The sequence below is a fragment of the Rhinoraja longicauda genome, chromosome 9 (genome assembly GCF_053455715.1).
Source record: "Rhinoraja longicauda isolate Sanriku21f chromosome 9, sRhiLon1.1, whole genome shotgun sequence".
Classification (NCBI taxonomy): Eukaryota; Metazoa; Chordata; class Chondrichthyes; order Rajiformes; family Arhynchobatidae; genus Rhinoraja; species Rhinoraja longicauda.
The window spans coordinates 1,086,708-1,114,637 of record NC_135961.1 but is presented as its reverse complement, the minus strand read 5'-3'; the positions used below and the strand labels follow the sequence as shown (position 1 = coordinate 1,114,637).

Here is a 27,930-nt window from a genome sequence, read left to right as displayed (position 1 = left end):
CTCACAAGTTTATTCATCGTACGTACGGCTGCATGCTACATTTAAAACAGCAATGTGGGAGCAAAACAGCAGACAGGCATTAACGATCTGCGTCCCATTGGGTATAGGTTTATTATTGTCACGTGTACCCAGGTACAGAGAAAAGCTTTGTTTTGCATGCTATCCAATCCAATCAGATATACATAGATACAATCTGTTTAAACTTAAGTACAATAGGCAGAGCAAAGGGGAATATACAGAGTGCAGAATATAGTTCCACAAAGTCCAATGTCCGCAATGGGGTAGAGGTGAATTAGACAGTATCCCAGCTAATTGACATTTAAACCCTCTTCACTTCTCCTGCATCAACACCTACCGACTGGCATTTTAAAAGACAGGGAGAAAACAAACTGGATCAGCATGACAAACATTTTTAAGGAGACAGATACCTGAATTAGGCAACGTTTGGGAGAGTCCGTACCACAACTTGTGGCTGTGGAGAGGTGCAGTGGTGGAAGAGGTCATACAGATGTTCCTCGACTTATGCTGATGCAAAAGCGACACATTCAGCAGAGACCGTACTTCGAGTTTTGAATTTTGATCATTGCCCGGGCTAGCGATATGCGTTTTCGACTTGCGATGTTTTCGATTTACGATGGGTTCATCGGAACGTAACGCCATTGTAAGTCGAGGAGCACCTGTATTGTATTCGATGATCTCGAGGTGACAATGCAGAGGTGCAAAATACCAGAAGCTTAACGGACAGGACACCTTCCAATAACAGCCCTTCCTTTCTGCAGCCTCCTCAGCTACAGAGGGATTTGAGCCAAATGGGGCAGCACGGTGGTGCAGCTGGGAGAGCTGCTGCCTCACAGCGCCAGAGACCCAGTCTCGATTCTGACCTCTGGTGCTGTCTGTGTGGAGTTTGCACGTTGCCCCTGTGACAGTGTGGGTTTCCTCCCACATCCCAAAGACGTGTGGGTGTGTAGGTACGATGGAAACAGTCTGAACAGGTGACCGGCGTGGACGTGATGGGTTGTATAGCCTGCTTCCACGCTGCATTTCTAAACCTAAATGGGACTAGCTGACATGGGGCACCTTGGCCAGCATGGAGGAACTGGGCCGAAGGGCCTGTTTACAGGCTGTACAACTCTGGGTAAATTCACACAACGGGCTTGGATGATGACGCCTTCTCTTGATGACTAAAATATTACTTCTGAATCTTTAGTTAAATCCCACCTTCTTCAACAATTGGTCAAAGGAAGCCTGATCTTCGACAGAAAAAATAAGAATGAAATATTAAACATTTACACGCAATTTACAATCTTCTAAACAGGTTCCCTTTCAGATGTGTTAGGTGAAGTATTGCGGGCAGATGGTTTTGACTGACAAGATACACAAGAGCTGCCACAACGATGCTTCCCTTGCTCGGTGCCAGAACATCAAAGCTGCGTGAGGTCGAGTCTGCAGAGGGCAGGGGAGGAGTAGGAACCCAGGTACAGGTAGTCACCATGTTCACTTGCTTCACTGACCGCAGACACCACCACTCCGTGAGGATCGTGGAAGCTCCTTCTGACCGATCCATCCTCATTCAACTCCAGTACAAGCCCATACTTGGGAACAAACTTCATGGCCATCTCCTGACTGAACAGCTGAGGGGCAAAAAAAATAAAAGATTTGGTAACCCACTGAAAAAAATTGAAAACTAAACATCCTGGCTGGCGTCTCCTCTTACACAGAAGACTTTAATTAGACTAAATTAAATTGAAACATAGAAAATAGGTGCAGGAGGAGGCCATTCGACCCTTTGAGCCAGCACCGCCATTCATTGTGATCATGGCTGATCATCCACAATCAGTAACCCGTGCCTGCCTTCTCCCCATATCCCTTGATTCCACTAGTCACTAGAGCTCTATCTAACTCTCTCTTAAATCCATCCAGTGATTTGGCCTCCACTGCTTTCTGTGACAGAGAATTCCACAAATTTCTGGGTGAAAAAGTTCCTTCTCACCTCAGTTTTAAATGGCCTCCCCTTTATTCTAAGACTGTGGCCCCTGGTTCTGGACTCCCCCAACATTGGGAACATTTTTCCTGCATCTAGCTTGTCCAGTCCTTTTATAGTTTTATACGTCTCTATAAGATCCCCTCTTATCCTTCTAAACTCCAGTGAATATAAGCCTAGTCTTTTCAATCTTCCCTCATATGACAGTCCCGCCATCCCAGGGATCAATCTCGTGAACCTACAATTCATATATTGAATTGTATTGAATAAGTTTATTGGCCAAGTATGTACACATACAAGGAAGGTAGACACAAAATACTGCAGTAACTCAGCAGGTCAGGCAGCGTCTCAGGAGAGAAGGAATGGGTGACGTTTCGGATCGAGACTTCTTCAGACTGATTTTGTGTCCACCTTTGTTTTAAACCAGGATCTGCAGTTTTGTTCCGACACATACAAGGAATGTGCCTTGGTGTTCCGCTCGCAAGTAACAACACGACCATACAGTAAACAATTAAGAATAAAGCATACAACATGAAAACATTAAGAATACAACATTACAGTTTAAACATGCGAGTGACATAAAAAATCAGAGCAAAAGGAGACTACAGACTTTTGGTTAGGAAAAAAAACTGCAGATGCTGGTTTAAATCGAAGGTAGACACAAAATGCTGGAGTAACTCAGCGGGTCAGGCAGCATCTCGCGACATGCTGCCTGACCCGCTGAGTTACTCCAGCACTCTGTGAAACGTCACCTATCCATGTTCTCCACAGATGCTGCCTGACCCGCTGAGTTACTCCAGCACTCTGTGAAACGTCACCTATCCATGTTCTCCACAGATGCTGCCTGACCCGCTGAGTTACTCCAGCACTCTGTGAAACGTCACCTATCCATGTTCTCCACAGATGCTGCCTGACCCGCTGAGTTACTCCAGCACTCTGTGAAACGTCACCTATCCATGTTCTCCACAGATGCTGCCTGACCCGCTGAGTTACTCCAGCACTCTGTGTCTATTACAGACGTTTGGTTATTGAGTAGAGCTACTACTCGCGGAAAAAAAGTTGTTTATATGTCTGGCTGTGGCTGCTTTGACAGGCTGGAGTCGCCTTCCAGAGGGAAGTGCTTCAAAGACTTTGTGGCCAGGGTGAGAGGGGTTATAATTAATTTTAAATTAATAATAAATTAAACAGGTTTACTGACTTTAAATGTCCCAGGGTCATTCGCACTAAAATATGCCTTTCGGTCCAAATTTTTGAAAGGTCCACTAAGATGTCCTGGAACACAAAAACCCTTAAATATACGAAGCAACATGTGCACAACCCTCTTTTTATTACGGCCATTCTAACTAATTTTTCATTTGCCTTATAAATGAATCATACAGCACACAAACTGGCTGATCAGCCCAACATGCCCATACCAACCAAAATGCACCATCAATGCTGCTTGCCCACGGTTGGCCCATAACTCTCCAAACCATGAAAAGAAAGTGCTGGAGTAACTCAGCGGGTCAGGCAGCATCTGTGGAGAACATGGATAGGTGACGTTTCAGAGTGCTGGAGTAACTCAGCGGGTCAGGCAGCATCTGTGGAGAACACGGATAGGTGACGTTTCACAGAGTGCTGGAGTAACTCAGCGGGTCAGGCAGCATCTGTGGAGAACACGGATAGGTGACGTTTCAGATTGGACCCTTCTTCAGACTATCCATGTTCACCACAGATGCTGCCTGACCTGCCAAGTCACTCCAGCACTTCGTCATTTTCTGCAAAACATCATCTGCAGTCCCAGTTTCTCCCTCCAACCCTTTCCTGTTGTGGGCTGAAGGGCCTATTCCTGTGTTGTACTGTTATAGAGTCATAGAGTGCGAAAACAGGCCCTTCGGCCCAACTCGCCCACACCGGCCAACAATGTCCCAGCTACCCTAGTCCCACTTGCCTGCGCTTGGTCCATAACCCTCCAAACCTGTCCTATCCATGTACCTGTCCAACTGTTTCTTAAACGATGGGATAGTCCCAGCCTCAACTACCTCCTCTGGCAGCTTGTTCCATACACCCACCACCCTCCATGTGAAAAAAGTGCCCCTCGGATTCCTATTAAATCTTTTCCCCTTCACCTTGAACCTGTGTCCTCTTGTCCTCGATTCCCCTACTCTGAGTAAAAGACTCTGTGCATCTACCCGATCTATTCCTCTCATGATTTTGTACACCTCTAAGATCTCCCCTCATCCTCCTGTGCTCCATGGAATAGAGACCCAGCCTACTCAACCTCTCCCTGTAGCTCACACCCTCTAGTCCTGGCAACATCCTCGTAAATCTTTTCTGAACCCTTTCAAGCTGGACTATAATGTTCCATGTTCTATTCATGTACCTGTCCAAATGTCTTTGAAATGTTGTTATTAAATCAGTTTAGCCCAAAAAAAATCCTACCTTGAAGATCAAGTTCTTAAGCCAAGGGCGAGGAGCGAGGAAGTCCATCATTGAGAAGCCAGGATTCTGGCGTAGGGTTGCCATGCCAACCCAATAGCCCCCAGACCTACTTGGTCGGATATTATCCGGGAGACCAGGAAGATTGTCAAAGAACATATCGTGTCCACCTTTTCTCAGTCCAGAGATGTGATACCTGGAAAAGGTACAACATTTAACAGTAGACCACAGCACAAAACCAACATTGCTTTTCGATTTTTATTTTTATTTCTAGTTTTAGAGATACAGCATGGAAACAGGTCCTTCGGCCCACCGAGTCCGCGCCGGCCTGCGATCCTTGCACTCCAACCCCAGTCAACACACACTAGGGACAATTTACATTTTTACACTAAGCCAATTAACTTTGCAAACCTGTACGTCTTTGGAGTGTGGGAGGAAAGCGAAGATCTGGATCGACTGGGCTTAATTTCACTGGAATTTAGATGGATGAGAGGGGATCTTATAGAAACATATCAAGGGGTTGGAAAGGCTGTTCCATCCCCACTACGGGTGCTGTCTGTACGGAGTTTGCACATTCTCCCCGTGACCTGCGTGGGTTTCCCCCGAGATCTTCGATTTCCTCACACACTCCAAAGACGTGCAGGTTTGTAGGTTAATTGGCTTGGTAAATGCAAAAATTGTCCCTAGTGGGTGTAGGATAGTGTTAATGTGCGGGGATCGCTGGTCGGCGCGGACCCGGTGGGCCGAAGGGCCTGTTTCCGCAATGTATCTCTAAACTAAACTAAGTATGCTGAGAAGTATTTAGTTTAAAGATACAGTACCGAAACAGGCCCTTCGGCCCACTGGGTCCGCGCCGACCAGTGATCCCCGCACACTAACACTATCCCACACCTGCATACGAGGGACAATTTTACAATCTTTACTGAAGCTGTTTTTAAGTCTGGACACCTGGGCATTCAACCTCTTGCACCTGTTCTCAGATGGTGGAAGAGAAACAAATGGGAATGAGGATGCAGGCGGGAAGAGTGTGGATGGGGAAAGAAATCGCACACTGGTGATAGAACGTAGCATGACAGGCACTGGTCTCTCATTATGATCCAGTAACCTGACCTTGCACACCATTCACCTCGAACGTTACTGTCCACCTTAGTCCTCCACAACTAACGTGATCTTTTTGTTCCCACCTTCTGATTCTGGCCAGGGTGGTCTCAGTGACGAGTACATAATCCTCGGCTGGGGAGAGCTGCACTCCGTTTGCAAACCTCAGGTCATCCATCAGAACCTCCACTTGTTTAGTTACGGTGTCATATTCCAGCAATCTGCAAGGACAGGGGGCCATTAGACACAGCAGTGCGGCCAATGAGAACACAGCAACAATTGGAAAGGCTACAGTATTTTATTACTATTTTTAGTATGCATGTTTAGTTTAGTTTTAGATAAGAGATGCAGCATGGAAACAGGCTCTTTCAGCTCACGCCGTCCAGCGATCCCCGCAAACTGTGGCCGCTGGTTCTGGACTCACCCAACATTGGGAACATTTTTTCTGTATCTAGCTTGTCCAGTCCTATTATAATTTTATACGTCTCTATAATATCCCCCCTTATCCTTCTAAACTTCAGTGAATACAAGCCCAGTCTTTCCAATCTTTCCTCATATGACAGTCCCGCCATCCCAGGGATTAACCTCGACAACCTACGCTGCACTGCCTCAATAGCAAGGATGTCCTTCCTCAAATTAGGAGAGCAAAACTGCACACAATACTCCTGATGTGGTCTTACCAGGGCCCTGTACAATTGCAGAAGGACCTCTTTACTCCTGTACTCAAATCCACTCGTTATGAAGGCCAACATGCCATTTGCTTTCTTCAATGCCTGCTGTACCTGCACGCTTACTTTCAGTGACTGGTGTACACTTCCTCTTTACCTAATCTGACACCACTGAGATAATAATCTGCCTCCATGTTTTTGCTGCCAAAGTGGATAACCTCACATAATCCATATCCTTCCACTTCATACATAACCATGTACCTATCCAAACGTCTCTTAAACATCACTATTGTAACTGCCTCCAACATTAACCCAGGCACCCACCACCCTTTGTGAAGAACACATATCTCCTTTAAACGTTGCCAATGTCACCGTAAACCTCTGCCCTCTAGTTCTTTATTCCCTGCTTTGCGAAAAAGACACTACATTTAACATGTGTAGGAAAAAAACTGCAGATGCTGGTTTAAATCGAAGGTAGACACAAAAAGCTGGAGTAACTCAGCAGGACAGGCAGCATCTCGGGAGAGAAGGAATGGGTGACGTTTCAGCTTGAAGCCCTTCTTCAGACTTCTTCAGTCTGAAGAAGGGTCTCGACCCAAAACGTCACCTATTCCTTCTCTCCAGAGATGCTGCCTGACCCGCTGAGTTATTCCAGCATTGTGTGTCCACCTGCATTTAACATGCCGTTTAAATGTTGTTTAGTGCCTGCCTAGGCCACTTGCTCCGGCAGCTCATTCCATGTACCATATTCCATGTGAAAACGTTGTCCCTCAGGTTCCATTAAATCTTTGCCCTCTCGTCACGTGTGGCGGCACCTAACGGCTGCGGCTCGCTGGCAGTCTGTTTGTCTTTTTTCCTTTTTTTTTGTTTGTGTGTTGGTGTTGGGATGGTTTTTGTTTTTGGCTGTGTATGTGTGGTGGGGTGGGGTGGAAACCTTTCTTTTTATAGGTCTCTTCCTCGGGGCGCGGCTCGGCCGCAGGGCCTTCCATCGCCCGGCGCGGCCGCTGAACTTAACATCGCCGGCACGGCTCGACCGCGGGGCCTTCCATCGCCCGGTACGGCCACGGGACGTTTCAGCGCTCGGTGCGGCTCGGCCGCGGGGCCTTCCATCGCCAGGTACGGCCGCGGGGCCTTCCATCGCCCGGTACGGCCGCGGGACGTTTCAGCGCTCGGTGCGGCTCGGCCGCGGGGCCTTCCATCGCCCGGTACGGCCGCGGGACGTTTCAGCGCTCGGTGCGGCTCGGCCGCGGGGCCTTCCATCGCCAGGTACGGCTGCGGGGCCTTCCATTGCCCGGCGCGGCCGCGGAGCCTTCCATCGCCCGGCACGGCCGCGGAACGGTTTAACGCCCGGCGCGGCCGCGGGGCCTTCCATCGCTCGGTGCGGCTCGGCCGCGGGGCCTTGCATCGCCCGGCTCGGCCGCTGGACTTAACATCGCTGGCGCGGCTCGGCCGCGGGACATAGCAGCGCCCGGTGCGGCTCGGCCGCGGGGCCTTCCATCCCCTTGCGGGGGGCTGTGCGTGTCGGTCGCCTCGGTAGGGGTAGAGCTGCCTGTCCGTGGGCGTGGGGGGAAGAGAGGGGAAGTTTTGTTGCCTTCCATCACAGTGAGGGGGTGTTTGGAGTCACTGTGATGGATGTTTGTGTTGGGGTCGTGTGTCTTGTGTTTTTTTCTTTTTTGTTGTGTTCTGTAACTGCTGGAAATGTAATTTAGTTCGGTATCTCGGTACCGAATGACAATAAAGTTCTGTATTGTATTGTATCTTAAACAAATGTCCTCTGGTTCTGGATTTCCCTAACCTGGATAAAAGACACTGTGCGTTTATCTCAACACCTACCTGTTTCCCTCATGATAGAAGATAGAACAGCACAGGAACAGGCCCTTCGGCCCACAATGTTTGTGCTGAACATAATGCCAAGTTAAACTGGTCTCATCTGCCTGTACATGATCCATATCCCTCTATTCCCTGCACTACCATGTGCCGATCTAAAAGCCTCTTAAATGTCACGATGGTATCATCTTCCACACCATCCCTGGCAATGCTTCCAGGCCCCCACTGCTCTGTGTAAAAAAACTTGCCCCACACATCTCCATTAAACTTTCCCTCTCTCTTTCCCTCTGTAAAGGTAAGAAGACACTAATGGGAGTTATCTACAGGCCCCCAAACAGGAGCCTGGATATAGGGTGTAAGTTGCAGCAGGAGTTAAAACTGGCATGTAACAAAGGAAATGCCACTATAGATATGGGGGATTTCAATATGCAGGTAGACTGGGAAAATCAGGTTGGTTCGGGACCCCAGGAAAGTGAGTTTGTAGAGTGCCTCCGAGATGGATTCTTAGAGCAGCTTGCACTCGAGCCTACCAGAGAAAAGGCAATTCTGGATTTAGTGTTGTCCAATGAAACAGATTTGATAAAGAGAACTCGAGGTAAAGGAGGTAGTGATCATAAATATGATTAGTTTTAATCTGCAATTTGAGAGGGAGAAGGTTAAACCAGGAATGTCAGTGTTGCAGTTGAACAAAGGGGACTATAAGAGAGGAGCTGGCCAAGGTAGACTGGAAAGGGATCCTAGCAGGAATGACGGTGGAACAGCAATGGCAGGAATTTCTGGGCATAATCCGGAAGATGCAGGATCATTTCATTCCTAAGAGGAAGAAAGATTCTCAGGGGAGTAGGAGGCAACCGTGGCTGACAAGGGAAGTTAGGGATGGAATAAAACTGAAAGAAAAGATGTATAACACAGCAAAGAGCAGCGGGAAGCCAGAGGATTGGGAAACTTTCACATGACAACAGAAGATAACAAAACGGGCAATACGGGCTGAAAAGATGAAGTACGAGGGGAAGCTGGCCAAGAATATAAAGAAGGACAGTAAAAGCTTCGTTAGATATGTTAAGAAAAAAAGATTAGTAAAAGCAAATGTGGGTCCCTTGAAGGCAGATACGGGTGAAATTATTATGGGTAACAAGGAAATGGCAGAAGAGTTGAACAGGTACTTTGGATCTGTCTTCACTAAGGAAGACACAAAGAATCTCCCAGATGTACTAGAGGACAGAGGATCTAGGGGGGTAGAGGAACTGAAAGAAATTTGCATTAGGCGAGAAATAGTATTGGGTAAACTGATGGGACTGAAGGTTGATAAATCCCCAGGGCCCGATGGTCTGCATCCCAGGGTACTCAAGGAGGTGGCTCTAGAAATAGTGGACGCATTGGTGATCATTGTCCAATGTTCAATAGATTCAGGATCAGTTCCTGTGGATTGGAGGATAGCTAATGTTATCTCACTTTTCAAGAAAGGAGCGAGAGAGAAAACAGGGAATTACAGACCAGTTAGCCTGACATCGGTGGTGGGGAAGATGCTGGAGTCAATTATTAAAGAGGTAATAACGGTGCATTTGGATAGCAGTAAAAGGATAAGTCCAAGTCAGCATGGATTTATGAAGGGGAAATCATGCTTGACTAATCTTCTGGAATTTTTTGAGGATGTGACCAGTAAAATGGATGAAGGGGAGCCAGTGGATGTTGTGTATCTAGACTTTCAGAAAGCCTTTGATAAGGTCCCAGGAGATTGGTGAGCAAAATTAGAGCACATGGTATTGGGGACAGGGTGTTGACATGGATAGAAAATTGGTTGGCAGACAGGAACCAAAGAGTAGGAATAAACGGGTCCTTTTCAGAATGGCAGGCAGTGGCGAGTGGAGTACCGCAAGGCTCGGTGTTGGGGCCGCAACTATTTACCATATATATTAATGATATGGATGAAGGAATTAGAAGTAACACTAGCAAGTTTGCAGATGACACAAAGCTGAGTGGCAGTGTGAACTGCGAAGAGGATGTTAGGAGGTTGCAGGGTGACTTGGACAGGTTGAGTGAGTGGGCAGATGCATGGCAGATGCAGTATTATGTAGATAAATGTGAGGTTATCCACTTTAGTGGCAAAAACAAGAAGGCAGATTATTATGTCAATGGTGTCTGATTAGGTAAAGGGGAAGTGCAACGAGACCTGGGTGTCCTTGTATACCAGTCACTGAAAGTAAGCGTGCAGGTACAGCAGGCAGTGAAGAAAGCAAATGGCATGTTGGCCTTCATAACGAGAGGATTTGAGTACAGGGGCAAAGTCCTTCTGCTGTTGTATAGGGCCCTGGTGAGACAACATCTGGAGTGTTGTGTGCAGTTTTGGGCTCCTAATTTGAGGAAGGACATCCTTGCTATTGAGGCAGTGCAATGTAGGTTCACGAGATTGATCCCTGGGATGGCGGGACTGTCATATGAGGAAAGATTGGGAAGATTGGGCTTGTATTCACTGCAATTTAGAAGGATGAGAAGGGAACATAGAAACGTGTAAAATTATAAAAGGACTGGACAAGCTAGATGCAGGTAAAATGTTCCCAATGTTGGGGGAGTCCAGAACCAGGGGCCACAGGTTAAGAATAAAAGGGAGGCCATTTAAAATTGAGGTGAGAAGAAATGTTTTCACCCAGAGAGGTGTGAATTTGTGGAATTCTCTGCCACAGAGGGCAGTGGATGCCAATTCACTGGATGGATTTAAAAAAGAGTTAGATAGAGCTCTAGGGGCTAGTGAAATCAAGGGATAAGGGGAGAAGGCAGGCACGGGTTACTGATTGTGGATGATCAGCCATGATCACAATGAATGGTGCTGGCTCCAAGGGCCAAATGGCCTCCTCCTGCACCAATTTTCTATGGTTCTATCTGAGGGAGTAAAGTAGCTTTGAAAGCAATACAAGTGTGACGGAGCCACCAAGGCCTGGCCCACGCTGACAGCACTCACCGCCCATCCGCTGTGCCCTCTATTACCAGGTACTTGTGGTCCCGTCTCTGCCACTTGCTGCTGGAGTCCGTGAAGTAGATCTTTCTGCCGTTCTGCGTGATGCTGAGGTCATTCACAAATGCCATCCTTTTCCCCTGGATAACCTTCTGGGCAGAGACCAACATCTTCACTTCACCTGCAATCATTTACCAGACAACAGCGAGACTTTTAGTTTAGTTTAGAGATACAGCGCGGAAACAGGCCCTTTCAGCCGAACCGGGTCCGCGCCGCCCAGCGATCCCCGCACACTAACACTATCCTACACACCCGAGGGACAATTTTTACCAAGCCAATTAACCTACAAACCTGTATGTCTTTGGAGTGTGGGAGGAAACCGGAAATCTCGGAGAAAACCCACGCAGGTCACGGGGAGAACGTACAAACTCCGTACAGACAGCACCCGTAGTGGGGATGGAACCCGGGTCTCCGGCGCTGCATTCGCTGTAAGGCAGCAACTCTAAAGCTGCACCACCGTGACAGCCCACTTGTTACTAACTTGGGTGCACACACTGCCAGCATTAAGTCAAAGCTTTTTAAGAAAAAAAAGCTTGCAACACACCAGACCCTCTCCACCTAAACATAGTCAAATTATAACAAACTAGAGTCCATTTAATACATTAACAGAGAAACTATAGAAAATAGTTACAAAGTACTGGAGTGGGTGAGGCAGCATCTCTGGTTAAAATGGATAGGTGACATCTCAGCTCGAGATCCTTCTTCACACTCAAGGTGCCGTTCCGTGCTTTTACATCTTTCACTATAGAAAATAGTTGGGAGCCTTGCCTCAGGTTCCTTCGAGTTAATAAATGGTTGAGAGCTTCTCGCTCCTTGGTGTTGCTATTACAAGCTGTTAGTCATGGAGCAACCACATTGATGAGACATCCAAGAAGGGCGGTCACGGTGGCGCAGCGGTAGAGTTGCTGCCTTACAGCGAATGCAGCGCCGGAGACCCGGGTTCCATCCCCACTACGGGTGCTGTCTGTACGGAGTTTGTACGTTCTCCCCGTGACCTGCGTGGGTTTTCGCCGAGATCTTCGGTTTCCTCCCACACTCCAAAGACGTGCAGGAATGCAGGTTAATTGGCTTGGTAAATGTAAAAATTGTCCCTAGTGTTAATGTGCGGGGATCGCTGGTCGGCGCGGACCCGGTGGGCCGAAAGGGCCTGTTTCCACGCTGTATCTCTAACACTAAAAAACATCCGCATACACCACAATGATTACACCCACGCTATCATTAAAAACCAGTGCGCATAAACGACAAGGTTTTTATGTTGAATTATATTAACGGGTATTAAAAGAGTCTACCTGTGACTGGATTAACTTCAAACAGCCCATAGTAAGCATCAGCCACAAACAGAGTGCCGTTGGGGCCCACCCGCATGCCCAATGGCCTGCCACAGGTTGGTTCATCTTCTCTTGTTCCTGGGGGAGAGAGGAAGAGGTGGCAACATCAGAGAAAGGCCGGCAATCAGTCAGACGCCAGTGGAGGCACGAGGGAGCGAGAGACATCAGTCTTTCATTTACCGTCGGGAAAAAGATGTCATTCAATAACCATCCCAACTTCTAAGAGGTGGCATGTACATAGTTATTTAAAACATGTATATTTTCAAAGAGAAAAATGAAAATAATTGGGACAGCACGATGCAGCTCTTTCAGTTGTTGGTGAGATGACTTGTACAGCTGCATCATGATGTCCCAACTTCATAGGTGGTGCAGCGGTAGAGTTGCTGCCTTACAGTGAATGCAGCGCCGGAGACCCGGGTTCCATCCCCACTACGGGTGCTGTCTGTACGGAGTTTGTACGTTCTCCCCGTGACCTGCGTAGGTTAATTGGCTTGGTAAATGTAAAGATTGTCCCCAGTTGGTGTAGGATAGTATTAATGTGCGGGGATCGCTGGTCGTCGCGGACCTGGTGGGCCAAAAAGGGCCTGTTTCTGTGCTGTATCTCTAAATAAACTAAAGCAAGTGTAAGTACCAGGGATGTCATTGAGTTGGAAAGTGTGCAGAAGAGATTCACCAGGATGTTACCTGCGCTTGAGTTACGGGGAGAGGTTGGAGAGGCTGGGACATTTTTCTTTAGTGCGTGGGAGGCCAAGAAATGACCTTAGTGAGTGATGACATTATTGAGGTGTACAAGATCATGAGGGGCATGGATAGTGAACGCTCACAGTGTTTCCCCCAGGGTTGAGGATTCTAAAACGAGAGGGCATGGGCATAAGGACGAGGGGAGATATTTAAGGGGGGGAACTTTTTTACTGAGAGAGTAGACCATATCTGGAATGAACTGCCAGACGAATCTATAGAAGCTGATACAATTGTGATGTTTAAAAGATATTTGGATGGGCATGGGTATAGAAACAAGGAAAATAGGTGCAGGAGGAGGCCATTCGGCCCATCGAGCCAGCACCGCCATTCATTGTGATCATGGCTGATCATCCACAATCAGTAACCCGTGCCTGCCTTCTCCCCATATCCCTTGATTCCACTAGCCCCTAGAGCTCTATCTAACTCTCTTTTAACTTCATCCAGTGAATTGGCCTCCACTGCCTTCTGTGGCAGAGAATTCCACAAATTCACAACTCTCTGGATGAAAAAGTAACTTCTCACCTCAGTTTTAAATGGCCTCCCCATTATTCTTAGACTGTGGCCCCTGGTTCTGGACTCCCCCAACATTGGGAACATTTTTCCTGCATCTAGGTTGAGGATTCTAAAACTAGAGGGCCTGGGCATAAGGCGGGGGCGGGGAGATATTTAATGGGGAAACTTTGTTTCCTGAGATAGTAGTCCGTATCTGGAATGGACTGCCAGACGAAGCTATAGAAGCTGCTACAATTATGATGTTTAAAAGACATTTGGATGGGCTTGGATAGGAAGAATAGGAAATTGTGCTAAATGCAGACAAATGGGACTAGCTTTATATGCCAACCTGGTCAGCATGGACAAGGTAGGCCGAATGGCCTGTTTCCGTGCTGTACAGCTCAATGGCTCTCTTGAAATTTGTTAAACATTATGCTAAAAATCATGATACTGCAGAAATATTTATCTACAGTTCAGTACACAAACCATGCCTACGTGATGTCAAGAAGGGCTTACCACAAGGCAATTTACCGATCCTTGCTACGCTGTGAATGTTTCCATCACTGATTTTCACAATCTGGCCATCAGCTGTTCCAGTGAATATCACATCTACAGAGACAAGAATTTAGTTCCTTTAACAACTTCCCTGAGGGAAGATCAAATATAAATTTTATTTATCATCATACCATCATATATATACAGCCGGAAACAGGCCTTTTCGGCCCACCAAGTCCGTGCCGCCCAGCGATCCCCGCACACTAACACTATCCTACACCCACTAGGGACAATTTTTACATTTACCCAGCCAATTAACCTACATACCTGTACGTCTTTGGAGTGTGGGAGGAAACCGAAGATCTCGGAGAAAACCCACGCAGGTCACGGGGAGAACGTACAAACTCCTTACAGTGCAGCACCCGTAGTCAGGATCGAACCTGAGTCTCCGGCGCTGCATTCGCTGTAAAGCAGCAACTCTACCGCTGCGCTACCGTGCCGCCCTATTTAGAAACTGAAAAGATGGTGTGTGTATATATGTATGTATATATATATATATATATATATATACATATATATATCCACAAAATGCTGGAGTAATTCAGCGGGTCAGGCAGCATCTCAGGAGAGAAGGAATGGACGACGTTTCGGGTCGAGACCCTTCTTCAGACTGACCCGAAACGTCGCCCATTCCTTCTCTCCTGAGATGCTGCCTGACCTGCTGAGTTACTTCAGCATTTTGTGAATAAATACCTTTGATTCGTACCAGCATCTGCAGTTATTTTCTTACACTATATATATATATATCTATATACTAAAACTCTCGTTTGTTTGTTTCTGAATTACAGCCAAAACAATACATGATAGGGCGACAATGTTAGGCCCACCTTACTCATCGTCGTCCCTTTGCTGCTAATGGAAGAAGTTTCTTTGAAATCGGAGTTATATTTTTAAAGCTATTCACATTTTAAAGTTTAAATCTATCTTCTAGGGAGAGGGGGGATGGAGGAAAAGGGAGGTTGAGGGGAATGGAGTTGGGGGGAGGGGACGGGGAGAGGGAGTGGAGAGAATGGGGGAGGAGGGAGGGAGAGCGGGAGGGAGGGAGAGGGGGAGGGAGGGAGAGGGGGAGGGAGGGAGAGGGGGAGGGAGGGAGAGGGGGATGCACCAATGCAGGAGAGGTTTGGGCCCAACAGGTCCACTTGGTCTAATATATATATTAGATCATACATACACACACACATATATATATATATATACACACACACATATACACAAGAACTATACAGATGCTCCTTGCGATATTTTCGATTTACGATGGGTTTATAAGAACGTAACCCCATTGTAAGTCGAGAAGCATCTGTATCTTCCCCATTGCTCTACCTATTGTACTTGAGTTTGAACTATTGCATTTATGTATAGTATTCACTGATCTGTTTGGATATCGTGCAAAACAAAGCTCTTCACTGTACCTCGATACACGAGACAATAAACTAAACACAAACTTAAAATCCTAGAAGTCCTGAAGTTATTTTCAAGTATTTGTACTTATTAAGTATTTATAATATAAACTCTTATGGTTACCTAGTAATATGGTTATTAATTTATTGTATTGCTGGTTATACGAAATTATACCTAACTGTATTATTTCGTTAATAGGTCTGTAAAACTGCAGCGTGAGAATTTCATTGTTCCATTGCTGCTACATAAGACAATTAAACACTCTTCACTATTTGTTTGAGATTACAATGACAAACCTAAACTCTCACTCCCCCACCCAACCTGGACTGCAGCCATTTCTCCTCTCTCCCACCCACCTATATTTTGGCTACATAATTCACACCTAGGAACACAGAAAATAGGTGCAGGAGGCCATTCGGTCCAGCACCGCCATTCATTGTGATCATGGCTGATCATCCACAGTCAGTAACCCGTGCCTGCCTTCTCCCCACATCCCTTGATTCCACTAGCCCCTAGAGCTCTATCTAACTCTCTTTTAAATTCATCCAGTGAATTGGCCTCCATTGTCAAGTCAAGTCAAGTCAAATTTATTTGTCACATACACATACTCGATGTGCAGTGAAATGAAAGTGGCAATGCCTGCGGGTTGTGCACAAAAATAATTACAGTTACAATAAATAAAGTTAATAAGTTACTAAACATAGCACCAAAAGTGTCGACAAAAATTTAGTCTCTGGGGTTATCAAAGTTGACAGTCCTGATGGCCTGTGGGAAGAAGCTCCGTCTCATCCTCTCCGTTTTCACAGCGTGACAGCGGAGGCGTTTGCCTGACCGTAGCATCTGGAACAGTCCGTTACTGGGGTGGCAGGGGTCCCTCATGATCTTGCTTGCTCTGGATCTGCACCTCCTGATGTATAGGTCCTGCAGGGGGACGAGTGTAGTTCCCATGGTGCGTTCTGCCGAACGCACTACTCTCTGCAGGGCCATCCTGTCCTGGGCAGAGCTGTTCCCAAACCAGACTGTAATGTTGCCAAACCAGACTGTAACCAGACTGTGGCAGAGAGTTCCACAAATTCACAACTCTCTGGGTGAAAACGTTTTTTCACACCTCAGTTTTAAATGGCCTCCCCATTATTCTTAGACTGTGGCCCCTGGTTCTGGACTCCCCCAACATTGGGAACATTTTCCCCACATCTAGCTTGCCCAGTCCTTTTATAATTTTATATTTTACCTCTTCTATCCTTATCTTACACCTTCTGCCTTTTCGTCCCTCGCCTTTGTCTATCCAAACCCACCCTTCACCTATGACCTGCCGCACTTTCCCCAGCGCTTCCTCTCTTCCAGCTTTCTCCCGTCTCACTACACAGTCTGAAGAAGGGGCCTGACTCCAAACGGTGCCGATCCACGTTCTCCAGGGATGATGCCCGACCTGCTGAGGTACTCCAGCGCAGTGTCTTTTTTTAAAAACTTGCATGAATTTCCTTCTTAAGAATAGGGTTGCCAACTGTCCCGTATTAGCCGGGCTCATCTCGTATTTTGGGCTAAATTGGTTTGCCCCATACAGGAGCCGGACAGCGTAGGCCCGGAAACTGTAGGCCCGCGGGCCACTGTAGGTCGGAACAGTGTACGCCCGGAACTGTAGGCCCGGACACTGTAGGCCCGGGGGCCACTGTAGGCCCAGACACTGTAGGCCCGCGGGCCACTGTAGGTCGGGACAGTGTACGCCCGGAACTGTAGGCCCGGGGCCGCTGTAGGCCCGGACAGTGAAGGCTAACGGAGTGTGTTCGGGGAGCGGGACCGAGTGTGTTCGCCTAACGGAGGTTGCATAGCAACCTGCCTCCCGGCCTGGACGGCTGCCATTGGTGGAGCTGGAGCACGTGGCCGCTGGCTGGGTGATGTCACGTGGGGTAGTGACGTCACCTTGTTCCTTATTTGGGAATTAGATAGTTGGCAACCCTACTCAAGAGTCACATTTAATATAGAATAATCAAGACGCATCCATACCTCCAAGGTGTGCAATAGATTCAGGTCCAGAAAGCTGTCCTTCCAACAAGCATTCAGCCTGCCTTAACTTATCATTTGCTTCCAAAGGACCAACAAGCAGGGGAGGATCCTTATAACTGGAGGTGAGAGGGGGAATGGAAATAAAAACAAAGATCACCAGTCTGAAGGCAGCAGACACAAGAAACTGCAGATGCTGGTTTATAACAAAGATAGACACAAAGTGCTGGAGTAACTCAGCGGGTCAGGCAGCATCTCTGGAGAACACGGATAGGTGACGTTTCATAGAGTGCTGGAGTAACTCAGCAGGTCAGGCAGCATCTGTGTAGAACACGGATAGCTGACGTTTCACAGAGTGCTGGAGTAACAGCGGGTCAGGCAGCATCTATGGACAGCATGGATAGGTGACGTGTCAGGTCAGGATCCTTCTTCAGACTGGCAAGCTCTTGTTCATCCTTCAATGTTAATCTTCTTAGACTGTTAATCCTCTTTACTGCAAATATTTGCATATTGTAATCATTGAACATGGTAACCTTTTTATTTATATCATCACCATAGTTCATTTTTATGCGATCTACCCTATATACAATTTTTGTGCTGATTTCAGATCAGAGATCACTTCTGGAAGATGGGCTAGGATCCTTTACAAGTCTGGGAGGTGAAACAGCGAGGAGTGTAGGCCTGGGCAGACCACATTTGGAGTATTGTGTACAGTTTTGGTCTCCTAATTTGAGGAAGGACATCCTTGTAATTGAGGCAGTGCAGCGTAGGTTCACGAGATTGATCCCTGGGATGGCGGGACTATCATCTGAGGAAAGACTATCAAGTCAAGTCAAGTCAATTTTATTTGTATAGCACATTTAAAAACAACCCACGTTGACCAAAGTGCTGTACATCTGATTAGGTACTAAGGAAAAAAAATGAAACATACAGTAGCACGCAAACAGTTCACAGCGCCTCCTCAATGAGCCTCAAACGCTAGGGAGTAGAAATAGGTTTTGAGCCTGGACTTAAAGGAGTCGATGGAGGGGGCAGTTCTGATGGGGAGAGGGATGCTGTCCCACAGTCTAGGAGCTGCAACCGCAAAAGCGCGGTCACCCCTGAGCTTAAGCCTAGACCGCGGGATAGTGAGTAGCCCCAAGTCGGCCGACCTGAGGGACCTGGAGTTAGAGAGGGAGGTTAGAAGATTTTTGATGTAGGGGGGGGAATGTCCATTTAGGGCTTTATACGTGAATAGGAGGAGCTTGAAGTTGATTCTGTACCGTACAGGGAGCCAGTGGAGAGAGGCCAGAATCGGGGTGATGTGGTCCCTTTTACGGGTACCCGTCAGGAGTCTCGCTGCGGCGTTTTGGACCAGTTGCAGGCGGGACAGGGAAGATTGGCTGATCCCAGTGTATAGGGAGTTGCAGTAGTCTAGGCGGGAGGAAATGAAAGCGTGAATGAATTTTTCTGTGTCGTCGAATTGGAGGAAAGGTTTGATTTTAGCTATGGTTCGAAGTTTGAAGAAGCTGGCTTTTACCACAGCGTTGACTTGCTTATCAAATATTAATGCAGAGTCAAATATCATGCCGAGGTTTTTTGACATGCAGTTTGACTAGGCAGGATAGACTTCCAAGACTGCCTGTTATCGATTTGATGGAGTCGGGGGGGGCCGAATAGGATGACTTCAGACTTGCTCTCATTTAATTGGAGGAAGTTCTGTGCCATCCAACATTTTATGTCCTCAAGGCAGTGTAAGAGGCTGTTTAAATTTGACTGGTTGTTGGGTTTCAGGGGGAGGTAAAGCTGAGTGTCATCGGCATAGCAGTGGAAAGAAATGCCGTGCCTTTGAATGATTTGGCCAAGGGGGAGCATGTATAGAGAGAAGAGAATGGGGCCTAGGATGGAGCCTTGTGGAACTCCGCAGGAGAGGCTAGCTGGAGCAGAGGAATAACTGCCTGGGCTTGTATTCACTCGAGTTTCAAAGGATGAGAGGGGATTTTACAGAAACATATAAAATTGTAAAAGGACTGGACAACTAGATGCAGGAAAAATATACCCAATGTTGGGCGAGTCCAAAACCAGGGGCCACAGTCTTAGAATAAAGGGGAGGCCATTTAAAACTGAGGTGAGAAGGAACTTTTCCACCCAGAGAGTTGTGAATTTGTGGAATTCTCTGCCACAGAGGGCAGTGGAAGCCAAATCACTGAATGGATTTAAGAGAGTGTTAGATAGAGCTCTAGGGGCTAGTGGAATCAAGGGATATGGGGAGAAGCCAGGCACGGGTTACTGATTGTGGATGATCAGCCATGATCACAATGAATGGCGGTGCTGGCTTGAAGGGCCAAATGGCCTCCTCCTGCACCTATTTTCTATGTTTCTATATGGCCTCCCCATTATTCCTAGATTGGCTCCTGGTTCTGGACTCCCGCAACATTGGAAACATGTTTTCTGCATCTTGCTTGTCTGGTCCTTTTATAATTTTATACGTTTCTGTAAGATCTCCTCTCGTCCATCTAAATTCCAGTGAATACAAGCCCAGTCTATCCAATCTTTCCTCATATAACGGTCCTGCCATCCCGGGGATTAACCTCGTGAACCTATTGAGGCTGCACTGCCTCAATAGCAAGGATGTCCTTCCTCAAATTAGGAGACCAAAACTGCACACAATACTCCAGATGTGGCTTCACCAGGGCCCTATACAACTGCAGAAGAACCTCTTTACTCCTATACTGAAATCCTCTCGTTATGAAGGCCAACATGGCATTAGCTTTCTTCACTGCCTGCTGTACCTGCACGCCAACCTTCAGTGACTGGTGTACAAGGACACCCAGGTCTCGCTGCACTTCTCCCTTACCTAACCTGACACCATTGAGATAATAAATTGCCTCCTTGTTTTTGCCGCCAAAGTGGATAACCTCACATTTATCCATATTATTATACTGCATCTGCCAACTCACTCAACCAGTCCAGGTCACCCTGCAACCTCCTAACATCCTCTTCGCATTTCACACAGCCACCCAGCTTTGTGTAATCCGCAAACTTGCTAGTGTTACTTCTAATTCCTTCATCCAAATCATTCATATATATTGTAAACAGTTGCGGCCCCAACACCGAGCCTTGCGGCACTCCACTCGCCACTGCCTGCCATTCTGAAAAGTCCCGTTTACTCCTACTCTTTGCTTCCTGTCTGCCAACCAATTCTATGTCAACACCCTACCCCCAATACCATGTGCTCTAATTTTGCTCACCAATCTCCCGTGTGGGACGTTATCAAAGGCTTTCTGAAAGTCTCGATACACTACATCCACTGGCTCCCCTTCATCCATTTTACCTGTCGCATCCTCAAAACATTCCATAGAAACATAGAAAATAGGTGCAGGAGTAGGCTATTCGGCCCTTCGAGCCTGCACCGCCATTCAATATGATCATGGCTGATCATCCAGCTCAGTAACCTGTACCTGCCTTCTCTCCATACCCCCTGATCCCTTTAGCCACAAGGGCCACATCTAACTCCCTCTTAAATAGAGCCAATGAACTGGTATCAACTACCTTCTGTGGCAGAGAATTCCACAGACTCACCACTCTCCAGAAGATTAGTCAAGCATGATTTCCCTTTCATAAATCCATGCTGACTTGGACATCCTTCTACTGCTATCCAAATGCAGCGTTATTACCTCTTTAATAATTGACTCCAGCATCCTCCCCACCACTGATGTCAGGCTAACTGGTCTGTAATTCCCCGTTTTCTCTCTCGCTCCTTTCTTGAAAAGTGGGATAACATTAGCTATCTTCCAATCCACAGGAACTGATCCTGAATCTATTGAACATTGGAAAATGATCACCAATGCATCCACTATTTCGAGAGCCACCTCCCTGAGGACCCTGGGATGCAGACCATCAGGCCCCGGGGATTTATCAACCTTCTGTCCCATCAGTCTACCAGTACTATTTCTCGCCTAATACAAATTTCTTTCAGTTCCTCTAAACTGAGAGGGAGATATAAAAATATAAAACTGAGGTGAGAAAAAACTTTTTCACCCAGAGAGTTGTGAATTTGTGGAATTCTCTGCCACAGAGGGCAGTGGAGGCCAATTCACTGGGTGAATTTAAGAGGGAGTTAGATAGAGCTCTTGGGGCTAGCGGAATCAAGGGATATGGGGAGAAGGCAGGCACGGGTTACTGATTGTGGATGATCAGCCATGATCACAATGAATGGTAGCGTTGGCTCGAAGGGCCAAATGGCCTCCTCCTGCACCTATTTTCTATGTTTTATATGTTTCTAAGTCTGGTAGGTGAAACGGCGAGGAGTGTAGGCCTTGAAACAGCTATTTAGCAGCAGCAGCAGCAGGTTGTGCTTTGACTTGCAGTGGTGCATCCCTCTGTGGCTGGCTACAGTCTACAGCTGTGACATTGACTGCTGGAAACACACTAAAATTTGTATTGTATTTTGCAATTCGATAGCCAACCTTATTTTAGTCTCACATTCTACTTGGGTAGCTCACACAATATTGACCTTGAATTCTCCAGTTTCACGTAATACGTTTCCCATTCCCTCCAACTTCAGTGCGCACACTTACCCTCACCATCTCCCACCCCAGTCACCCTGGTCCTTCCCTACTCCTCCAAACAATGCTTCCCTTTTACCACCCTTTCCCCTCTCCGTCCCCTCCCACCCATATCCCTTCCTCTGGCTTTGCAATACACCCCTCCTCTTCTCTCCTTATCCGATACCCTTCTGCCTCCTTTTCACCTCCAGCCGTTGCCAATTACTCTGCCCATCACCCCGTCCCCCCACCTGTATCCACCCATCACTCGAGGCATTGCCCTGCCCCACCTCTTTTTTTCCAGCTTTCTCCCCCACCAGTTTGATGAAAGGTTTAGTTTAGAGATACAGCGCGGAAACAGGCCCTTCGGCCCACCGGGTCTGCGCCGACCAGCGATCCCCGCACATTAACACTATCCTACACCCACTAGTAACAATTTTTACATTTACAAGCCAATTAACCTACAAACCTGTACGTCTTTGGAGTGTGGGAGGAAACCGAAGATCTCGGAGAAAACCCACACAGGTCACGGGGAGAACGTACAAACTCTGTACAGACAGCACCCGTAGTCGGGATCGAACCCGGGTCTCTGGCGCTGCCTTCGCTGTAAGGCAGCAACTCTACCGCGGCGCCACCGTGCCGCCCTAAAATGTCTGTTCATTCCTTCAACTGATGCTGCCTGACCCAGTTCCTCCAGCACTTTGTGTTTTGCTCAAGATTCCAGCATCTGCAGTTCCTTGTGTCTCTGTATCCAATCTACTAGCTTCCCAGCAACCATCAGGCTAGTGGACACTGCACAACACTAACCTCAGCAACCATGATCTTCTGTGGACTGTGTGTTTGGTTGCACCATGGGCTTCTATTTTTATTATGGATACCTAGTATGAATGTTATAAATTTATTGTGTTATTGATGATCCATTATGTGGGTTATTGCAATCACAGGCCTGGTAAGCAGCAGGAATTTCATTCTTCTGTCGCCCGTACATATATGACAATTAAATACTCGAGATGTTAGGAAGCATTTGAAATTTGCAAAAATTAGTAGCCGTCAAGAAAAATATTTAAATTACTTTTTATAAATGCAATTAAATAAAAGCAGAATAGTTGCAATTTCCAAGTGGCCATTGTGCAACTGCAGCTTCTGGCCTCAGAGGGTGGTGGGTGTGTGGAACAAGCTGCCAGAGGCGGTAGTTGGGGAAGGTACCACGGTGGTGCAGCGGTAGAGTTGCTGCCTGACAGCGAATGCAGCGCCGGAGACCCGGGTTCCATCCCGACTACAGGTGCTGTCTTTACGGAGTTTGCAAGTTCTCCCCGTGACCTGCGTGGGTTTTCTCCGAGATCTTCGGTTTCCTCCCACACGCCAAAGACGTACAGGTTTGTAGGTTAATTGGCTTGGTAAATGTGAAAATTGTCCCTAGTGGGTGTAGGATAGTGTTAATGTGCGGGGATCGCTGGTCGGTGCGGACCCGGTGGACCGAAGGGCCTGTTTCTGCGCTGTATCTCTAAACTAAACTACATTCAAAAGACACTTGGACAGGTACATGGATAGGAAAGGTTAAGGAGGATATAGGCAGGTGGGACTAATGTAGATGGGATACATGGACAATTGGGCTGATAGGCCTGTTTCTGTGCTGTATGGCGATGATCCGATGCAAACAGAGCCTTACCTGAAAGGTTGGGGGTTTATCGGCGACTGCAGTAGCAACGCTGCCGTCAGCAATGGAACCACGAGAGTCACAACAAGGGTCGTCAGGGTTATCCGGAACACCTTCCCACTGTACGCACTGGAAGAGAAAACAAGCAACAGTTTGGGCATGTTGGAAGGAGATTGCAAAGGGTGATCTGTTGAAGGTGGCCGGTGAAGTGGAAGTTGAGGAGCAGGGGAGCTTTGTCATTGCCCATCCAGGGGAGGGGTATGAGTACAGGTCCGGGCAGTACATTAGATGTGATCAAACAAAGGGGGACCCAGTGTGGGGAAGGCACTCTAGTTTTAGAATCCTCTGCCCAGGGGATAAGCCTGCGTTCCTTCGTTTGTTTGTTTGTTCGTTCCGGTTAAGGCGCTCTGCACACGGCAGCCAGACAACAGTCGCTTGTCTTTTTTTTTCTCACTTTTAATTTAAGTTTAATTTCAACTTTTTGTGTACCTGCTTGTGTGTTATGACTGTTGGCAGACCAATTTCCATCCAGGAATGAATAAGGTTCTATCGAATCGTATCGAACTCTGTGACCCCGTCCCATCATCTGGCTGGCTTCACACACACAAGACAGTCACCATTAGGGCCGCACAGTGTCAGAGTCGCAAGTTCTATCCCGACCTTGGGTGCTGTCTGTGTGGGGTTTGTCCATCAACCCTCACTCACTGCATTTAGTCCACCGGTCCTCCCTCCAACATGACCACTGCATTTAGTTCACCAACACTCCCTGCATGCACCACTGCATTTAGTTCTCCAACACTCTGCGTGCACTACTGCATTTAGTTCACCAACACTGCATTTAGTTCACCAACACTCTCTGCATGTACCACTGCATTTAGTTTGCCAACTCTGCATGCACCACTGTGTTTAGTTTGCCAGCACTCTGCATACACAACTGCATTTTGTTCCCTGCATGCACCACTGTGCTTAGTTTGCCAACACTCTGCATGCACCACTGCATTTAGTTCACCAACACTTTCTGCATGCACAACTGCATTTAATTAGCCAACTCTCTGCATACACCACTGCATTTAGTCCACCAACCCAGCTTCAAACTCTGCATAAGAAAATAACTGCAGATGCTGGTACAAATCGATTTATTCACAAAATGCTGGAGTAACTCAGCAGGTCAGGCAGCATCTCGGGAGAGAAGGAATGGGTGACGTTTCGGGTCGAGACCCTTCTTCAGACTCTGCATCGCCTGCCAGGGCTATCCTGTATCTTGCACCAATGCATTGCCCACCAGCCCTATCCTGCACCGATGTATTGCCCACCAAACCTCTCCTGCAGCCTGCAGCTTGCACGGCCCATCAGCCCTCTCCCATAGCTAGAACCGCTATATTGCACACCAGCACACTCCTGCGTGAATTATCTGCCACAGAAAGCAGTGGAGGCCGATTCACTGGATGTTTAAGTGAGAGTTAGATTTAACTCTTAGGGCTAAAGGAATCAAGGGATATGGGGAGAAAGCATGAACGGGCTACTGATACTCCAGCACCTATTTTCTATGTTTCTTTGCAGCTTCCACTGCTGGATTGCACGCAAGCCCTCTCCTGCAGTTTGTACTACTACATTGCCCGTTCCTGCAGCTTGTACCACTGTATTGCCCGCCCATGCAGTTTGCACCATATCATTGCCCACTCCTGCAGCTTGCATCATTGCATTGCCCTCCTGCAGCTTCCACCGCTGTATTGCCCTCTCCTGCAGCTTGCATTACTGCAATGCCCTCTCCTGCAGTTTGCGCCGCTCTATTGCCCTCTCCTGCAGCTTCCATTGCTACAATGCCCTCTCCTGCAGTTTGCACCGCTGCATTGCCCTCTCCTGCAGTTCACACCACCTCATTACCCTCTCCTGCAACTTACACTGCTGCAATGCCCTCTCCTGCAACTTGCATTGCTGCAATGCCCTCTCCTGCAGTTTGTACCATTGCACTGTCCTCTCCTGCAGTTTGCACCGCTGTATTGCCCTCTCCTATAGCTTGCATTGCTGCAATGCCCTCTCGTAGTCTGCAGCGCTGCATTGTCCTCTCCATCAGTTTGCATTGCTGCAATGCCCTCTCTTGCAGTTTGCACCGTTACATTGCCCTCTCGTGCAGTTTGCCCGCTGCATTGCTGCAATGCCCTCTCCTGTAGTTTGTACCGTTGCACTGCCCTCTCCTGCAGTTTGCACCACTACATTGCCCGCCAGCACCCTCCTGCAGCTTGCATTGCTGCAATGTCCTCTCCTGCAGCTTGCACCGCTGCATTGCCCTCTCCTGCCGCTTGCATTGCTGCAATGCCCTCTCCTGCAGCTTGCACTGCTGCATTGCCCTCTCCTGCCGCTTGCATTGTCCTCTCGTGCAGTTTGCATCGTTGCATTGCCCTCTCCTGCAGCTTGCATTGCTGCATTGCCCTCTCGTGCAGTTTGCAGCGCTGCATTGCCCACCAGCACCCTCCTGCAGTTTGCACCGATACATCGAGCCCGCGTTCTGATTGTGATCACCCGCCAGGCCACTACCTGACGTGCTTGGTGTCGACGTCCCGGGACTCATCCGCCACGACCCGCGGCTGCTGGAGCCGGCGCTGCCTCAGCCCCTCGCCCTCGCTCATCCTCCCAGCGCGCATGCGCCAACACCCCGCCCCTCCTTCTCCCGGCGCGCATGCGTGGGAGCCACCTGACCGCGCCCCTTCTCTCCGCGCATGCGCCGGAGCCGCCAGACAAAAACGTCCCCTCCCCACGCATGCGTCGGAGCTGCCTGATCACGCAACTCGTCCCGATGCGCATGCGCCGGAGCCGCCGGATCACGCCCTCCTCGCCGTGCGCATGCGCAGGACCCAGGGCCCCGCCCTTCCTGCCCGCGCTGCGGCACGCGGCCAACCGTCACATCCCAACTGTCATGCGCGGGGAGGAACTGCAGGTGCGGCTCCACACTGGAGAAAAGCACAGAGTGCTGGAGGATCGCGGGCAGCGTCACTGAGAGGAGCAATGGGCGACGTGTCTGGCCAGGACCCTTCTCCAGCCTGGTGGCAGGCGGAGGTACAGTGGACGGCATGTGTTACCAGACCATCTACTATATGGGTTCTCCATCCAGACCCTTCTCCAGTGGACGGCATGTGTTACCAGACCTCTCCAGCCTGGTGGCGGGCGGGGGTACAGTGGACGGCATGTGTTACCATGCCCTTCTCCAGCCTGGTGGCGGGCGGGGTACAGTGGACGGCATGTGTTACCATGCCCTTCATCAGCCTGGTGGCGGGCGGGGTACAGTGGACGGCATGTGTTACCATGCCCCTCTCCAGCCTGGTGGCGGGCGGGGGTACAGTGGATGGCATGTGTTACCATGCCCCTCTCCAGCCTGGTGGCGGGCGGGGGTACAGTGGATGGCATGTGTTACCATGCCCTTCTCCAGCCTGGTGGCGGGCGGGGTACAGTGGAAGGCATGTGTTACCATGCCCTTCTCCAGCCTGGTGGCGGGCGGGGTACAGTGGACGGCATGTGTTACCATGCCCTTCTGCAGCCTGGTGGCGGGCGGGGTACAGTGGATGGCATGTGTTACCAGACCCTCTACTATATGGTTTCTCCATCCTGGGAAAAGGTTCCAGGACCAGGCGTATAATTTTACATGGAGGTTGAACACCAATGTCCGTCTCCCTCGCTCAGTTCCACAGCCTTTCTGGATTATCAGTTTTTCTAAAACAACAGAGGTCATAAGTGATAGGAGCAGAATGAGGCCATTCGGCCCATCGTCCACTCCGCCATTCAATCACGGCTGATCTATCTCTCCCTCCCAACCCCACTCCTGCCTTCTCCCCATAACCCCTGACACCCGCACTGATCAACAATCTGTCCATCTCTGCCTTAAACATCTCCACTGACTTGTGGCCTCCACAGCCGCCTGTGGCAAATAATCCCACAGATTCACCACCCTCTGACTGAAGAAATTCCCTCCTCATCCCTTCCTAAAGGAGCGTCCTTTAATTCTGAGGCTGTGCCCTCTAGTCCTAGACTCTCCCACTAGTGGAAACATCCTCTCCACATCCACTCTATCCAGGCCTTTCACTAGTCTCTATGTTTCAATGAGGTCCCCCCTCATCCTTCTAAACTCCAGCGAGTGCAGGCCCAGTGCCGACAAACGCTCATCATAGGTTAACCTACTCATTCCTCGTATTTATTCACAAAATGCTGGAGTAACTCAGCAGGTCAGGCAGCATCTCA

At 48.4% G+C, this 27,930-nt stretch overlaps 2 protein-coding genes across 2 annotated transcripts in view; both read right to left on the bottom strand.

Annotated features, from left to right (window-relative positions):
- Positions 1–27,930, bottom strand: part of LOC144596430 (uncharacterized) — a 336,471-nt gene that overhangs the window by 219,779 nt on the left and 88,762 nt on the right. The window lies entirely within an intron of this gene.
- On the bottom strand, positions 80–26,358 carry apmap (adipocyte plasma membrane associated protein). Its single transcript, XM_078404675.1, has 9 exons — positions 26,236–26,358; positions 23,713–23,829; positions 17,521–17,636; positions 14,080–14,172; positions 12,292–12,408; positions 10,949–11,123; positions 5,584–5,718; positions 4,403–4,595; positions 80–1,631 (listed from the first exon to the last, which is right to left on the bottom strand). The coding sequence occupies exons 1-9, from the start codon at positions 26,340–26,342 to the stop codon at positions 1,422–1,424; spliced, it is 1,263 nt and encodes a 420-aa protein (XP_078260801.1). The 5' UTR covers positions 26,343–26,358; the 3' UTR covers positions 80–1,421.

Coding starts and splice junctions, on each gene's coding strand:
- apmap (XM_078404675.1), bottom strand. CDS start 26,342: ATGCGCGCTGGGAGGATGAGCGAGGGCGAGGGGCTGAGGCAGCGCCGG. Junction 11,124..12,291: donor TGAAGTTAATCCAGTCACAG/GTAGACTCTTTT, acceptor AAATGATTGCAG/GTGAAGTGAAGATGTTGGTC. Junction 4,596..5,583: donor ACCCTGGCCAGAATCAGAAG/GTGGGAACAAAA, acceptor TACCTTTTCCAG/GTATCACATCTCTGGACTGA.